At 36.1% G+C, this 5,619-nt stretch overlaps 1 protein-coding gene across 3 annotated transcripts in view; it reads right to left on the bottom strand.

Annotated features, from left to right (window-relative positions):
• Positions 1-492: 492 nt before the first annotated feature.
• LOC139140750 (gamma-aminobutyric acid type B receptor subunit 2-like) overlaps positions 493-5,619 on the bottom strand; it is a 74,161-nt gene continuing 69,034 nt past the window's right edge. The window contains exons 17-21 of one of the 3 annotated variants that reach the window (XM_070710146.1): positions 4,942-5,092; positions 4,656-4,782; positions 3,293-3,639; positions 2,470-2,535; positions 493-941 (exon numbers count right to left, since the gene is read on the bottom strand). In XM_070710146.1, coding sequence (XP_070566247.1) covers positions 2,507-2,535; positions 3,293-3,639; positions 4,656-4,782; positions 4,942-5,092 — 654 coding nt within the window. In that variant the 3' untranslated portion in view covers positions 493-941; positions 2,470-2,506. Of the gene's footprint in view, positions 942-2,103; positions 2,162-2,469; positions 2,536-3,292; positions 3,640-4,655; positions 4,783-4,941; positions 5,093-5,619 lie in introns of those variants that run through there. The other 2 variants (XM_070710144.1, XM_070710145.1) reach the window with 2 other exon arrangements.

Below are 5,619 nucleotides of genomic sequence, written 5' to 3'. Positions count from 1 at the left end.
AACCTCTTTTTCAACTGTATGTCGAAAGCGAGGCTGAATGTAAATATTTTCGAGACAAGCTCACAGTTGAAAAAAATTACATTCAACCTCGTTTTCAACTCTATGTCGAAAGCGAGGCTGATTGTAAATTTATCCAAGTCCAGGCTCTATGTATTAATGTAATGTATGTATGTATGTATGTATGCATGTATGTATCTGTGTTGTTTATATGTATGTATAGTGTGTGTGTGTTTATGCATGTTTTTGCGAATGTATGTGTGCACATACGTATGTATGTATGTATGTATGTATGTATGTATGTATGTATGTATGTACGTATTTATGCATGTATGTATGTATGTATGTATTCTACATGTATAAATGCATACCCTATATGCGTATATATATATATATATATATATATATATATATATATATATATATATATATATATATATATAATTTCTCTCTATATATACATTTTCCATCTTTTCTATCTCTAAAAAAAGCTTGATTGTGTAAATTAATTTTTTTACATTTGGCGCCTGGTAAAGCCGAACAGTACTACGGTCGTTACACATGGTGGTTGCAAACCGAATAAAGAACAGTACAAATAATAATACAAAAAATGTTATGAAGCGTTCCATATATCTCCAATAAAAACAAGAAATATCTGCGTTTCACACGTAAAGTACGTATGAGACATGTGTGTCGATAAAAAAACCAAAATACTTGGTATTCCTCTGATATCACGTTACAAACGGGACGTGACAAATCCTGTCACTTTCTGTAAACGTCAGTTCGACTCGCTGTGATAAATTATTCAGCAATGGCGCGGCGACCGACGCGTTCATTTTTCATCACTTCTCCACACTGTTAGCGTATCACCGACTACTTCGATTCTGTCTGCTCCATACGACTGCTGGAATTATGCCTGAGTAAGAAAGCCCATCCAACACGTTCTGTGTGAAAAATGAAAATATTAAGAATTAGTTAAAACGAATAACCAACAGTGCTTACAGTAATATACTATCGCGAGGTGATTATTTCACCCAAATATGCTAATTTTCACCCCCGGAGGTCTTATATCCGCAACCAAATACCCTCGCTTATCGTTTATAACCTCTAATAAAAGCACAGCGTTATATTAAGAATACGGTACAACCAGGACCGTGCCTAGAGAGATTTTTGACAAGAAAGTGAGTATATGATACGGCGTCACATGATCGAGTTCAATACTCGAGTTCAATACTTGAATACTGCCATAAATTTTATATTCTAAAACTTTCTCTTGATAATCCATAGGTTATATTCCCAGTCTACTAACGTGTAAAGCATTGTTATCAATGACCCTGTCTTCTTCAATCTTGATTAAAGTCTTGTAAAACAACAAGTGAACGCTTTCACGAGTATCTACATTCGATTGGTATTCAAGACACAATATTTTCAAAAAAGCTATAAAAGACTTATTTTACTATTTTGAATTATATGAACAACCTAATGAGAGATTGATTAGTAAAAGTTGACAGCGTCTGTCTCGAGAAGCGAGCTTCAAAACGCGGAGAAGACGCGTGAATATAAAAATATAAAAATATCAATGACATAGAAACTCACTCACGCGTAAACAAATATGAAACAAAACAATTTCTTCGGTATGTATTTGAAAGAGAGCCTTCGAACCCACATGTAAATGTGTTGCCAATTTGCATAAGAAAGAAGTAAATTACAATTGCAAATATCAATACAATTATCACAATCTACCTGAATAGTAATATTGAGTTTATGACGACTGGTTCACATTACTGAAAGAGCTGAGAAATGTGTAATCTACTCGACTACGCACAAAGCGAACAACCTTACGATCTACATTTCCTCAATAAAACAACCATTCCCTCTTATACTCGTACTGATTTTTTCATATGATCTGTTTTTGCACGAACTGCGAATTTTCTTTTGGCGTCGCGGACTAACGATGACCCTTGAGGTAGCGTGAACGGTGAAAAAATTACTGGACAAAACCACAGACAAACATAGACTGTCTATACTATTTGTCTGTGACAAAACGAAATAAATTCACTGCTATGAAACTTATTTTATATCCAGTTTCCGTTCATGTCGTATCTTTTACATACCTATCATTATTCCCTAACTTGTTCCCCAGCTGTCATTGAAGGTATATGTCCTGATGGTCAGAAAGCGTAAACAAAATATCTTACTCGAAAACCAGGGAATCAATCAACACGTTTTCACATGTTTTGCGTTCTGAGGAGTTAATTTGTCAAAAAAAGAAACTTGGTGGCATGTACTAATGAATAAACTAACTCCCGTAAATGTTCCGGTTGTACAAGCATTGGCCATATTCTTTGGACAGAATTCCAAACACATGGCGACATTATAACTTTAATCATTCACATGTAACTTTTGAACGTTTGAAATAGTTCAGATTTATACAATAATAATGACAACTTAAAAGATACACTTTCGACCAACCTCTAAAACTTGCTCACGAGTCCGCAGCATGCGTATGTCAGCAAAGCGCCTCCGACTCTGAAGAACCTAGGTCAGTGAAAACAAATGATGGAATATAAACCACAAAAAGTTTGACTACAGATATTAGATTGTTTGTTGTAAGAAAAGACAAGAAAGGCGGTAAATTTGTATAAGATGATAGAGTAATCTGTTCATCATATCAAAATTAGTGTCCTTTAAATCACGGTTGGGATCTTTCATATGTATTGCAAAGGATGAATGCTTGGTTGAAATACAGGTATACATTCACGAACATAATCTCATATAATGAAGATTGTTGATGTTGAAAGAAATTGACTATAATTATGTAGATGTCACATTTCTGGATCAAACATTTAACTGAGTGTTCGAAATCAAAGGAGAGTGTGTAACTTTAATCAGGATGATTCCGTTCTGAGCGCAGCTTGTCTATTTCTAATTCTGATTCATTACGGTATAGAGTTATTTACGAGCGTTTGTGAAGCGAATTAGTGGCAAATAAACAGTGGAATGAATGTTGAATTTGTAGGGTAATTGGAAACATGATGTGAATATGATGAGATGTAAAGGAGACAAAGACAGTCAAGCGAACTTCCAAACCAGCTTGTCAGTCACCTAGCCAATTTAATTTCAGCTGTTTCGTCATCACACCAGCAGACTATGCAGCCCAGTCAGCTATCATTTTAATCGACCATCTTGTTTGCCCAGATGCGTTTTGGTCAGACTTGGTGAACTCGAAATACGGACTGTTAATGTCATGTGCATTTGAAAAGGTTCCGACAAAAACCACGAAAGCCATGTTTACCTATGATGTCATGACAGCTACCATGGTCCGAGTCAGACAAGATGGCAGTCTCTTTTAGCGAGTCCAATAAAATGGTTGAGTAAATTGGAAACGATATTGCCTCTTCTTCCTCTAACAACCTGCTGTTTACATCGAGCCCATCTTCATCACAATCTGCCGCCGTCATATTGCCATCGACCGCATCTTTTGAAATCTCTTTTGGTGCGTGAAGCTCGGTCAAAGATTTCTTTAGTACTGGAATTCCAATGTAAATACCACCAAACTCCTGGAAAGATTCACTTTCTCTGTCCACCTCACTACAACTGTTCGATGACGAAATCGTTGGAAGGACGTGGTCACGATACTTCCTGTTTCAATAGTGTATAGAAGATGCAACGTTGTTAGGAATAAAACCGACAACAGAGTCGCAACCTATCAAGTCATATACTAGCTGCGACGAAAAAGATCCCCCAGAATCATTATTACCATATTAATGTCACATCCCTATGTTTTCGCGCTAAGATTTGCATGATAAAAGTCATCGACAACAATAAAAGAGAGTGGGTTACATCAGTTTTTCTCATGTTAGCAATAAAGCGTTTAGCCGTTGATACATATGGGATTCTTTGCAATTGTATAGAAAAAGGTTTCATCGCCGTAAGGTTTCAACGAAGATTTACATTATAAAAATCAAAGACGTAATCATTCATAAACACAGAAACTGGATTATGTCAGTGTGTCTAAAATTAGAAATAAAACATTTAACTATTTGTACGTGTGATATACTACGGTACAATTTTCATCACCGTAAGGTTTATAGCTTTAATTATTTTGTACAAATGCATGAATGCGTAATACCTTTTCTTCCCTTGGGAGAAACACATTAAATTGTTATAAATACGACAAAAATTCAACTTTTGATAGATAATCGTTCTTGACAAGCTACCACATACGCAGATTAGGGTTGAAAGTGAAATTGTTAATATAGTGCTGTTTGGGTAAAGAAGAAGTCACAGCATATTTGTCTCTATGGCAATGGAAATGGAAGAGAGACTTGCGTCCCAAAACTAAAATCACACCGTATGGGGAGCAAATTCAAGTCTTTGCATATTTGCGAGAGAACTTGGCCCCAACCTCCTTTAGCAGGTATCAGCGCTTCTTGGAGGATGCCTTTAATGATAAATAGATACAAACATGTCTCCTAACATACTTACAAACTGTAAGGCAGGTTAACATTTGTAAAATATTTTTTCAGTCTTGACTCAGTCTTTCATATCAATTTTCACAGTTTCTTAAATTGATCGAGAATCAAGAATCACTTGCAATAATTTTTTTCACTCCCCCCAACTGCATTGAGTCGACCTTAAAAATGGATATTGCTTACTTATTTGGCAAATCATAATACTCCTTGCAATTTGAAGACGCGTTGGTCCGTGGATTACCATTGACGCGGGTACCGGAGTTTGGCCATGGATCAAAGTTTTCAACATTCGTCACAGAACAGTCATTTTCTGGAAAACAAAGACATTATGCGTGTTAAGTAGTTTTTCATTGACTGAGAATAACTTTCCTCAAGAATGGGCACAGGGAACGTGGAAATCTCGATAATTTAGTACATGTCCAGTCTCACCCTACTTCGGCTCAAGTTTGGATGTAAAATCAATACTTACCAAATATGATTTGTGGCGTTTGTTGTTTCTCTTCTCCAAACAATGTTGTCACGCTAGTTTCGACAACTAAATGATTACTCTGCGACGGTTCATATCTGTACGAAGGTTTCATGCCCAGCTTGTCCAGCAGATCATCAATCTCTTTTTCTTTCTGCAAACAGGATGTGAAACTCGACGAAAGATGATACGAATATCCACAGGAGGTCTAGAAATCGTAGCCTTAGCATAACTTCAAATGTTCCAGTTACAACATTGATACGCTTAAAGAATAACCGGACAAAGCACAGGAAGATATCTGGACCTTTGATTAAAATAATGACAGGTGCTTAAGCAGCCGTGATCACATCTTGTCCATAATGTGGTACCCGGCATATATTAATTTGTAAGGTACATCATTAGGTGATGAAAGTTGCAGAGGTTAAGTGATTATTAAATGGACAGAATTGTTGAACTCTACTTCAACAAATGATGCGTCAGTCTTCATCAATTTTTATGCTCATATAAATTGTACAGTTTAAAGTTGAATTAATCACAAATTCCAGCAAACGCAGCATAAAGCAAAATGCCCTGAGGCCTAATTTCTCCATTATACTCTCTGTCTTCAACAGAGATATCTTATTTACCATACCTCACATTATCAATGAATAGCATGTGGTGTTATTCACCCAAGAAGATCAC

The sequence above is a fragment of the Ptychodera flava genome, chromosome 9 (genome assembly GCF_041260155.1).
Source record: "Ptychodera flava strain L36383 chromosome 9, AS_Pfla_20210202, whole genome shotgun sequence".
NCBI classification, from domain to species: Eukaryota; Metazoa; Hemichordata; class Enteropneusta; family Ptychoderidae; genus Ptychodera; species Ptychodera flava.
This window is presented reverse-complemented; position numbering and strand designations above follow the sequence as displayed.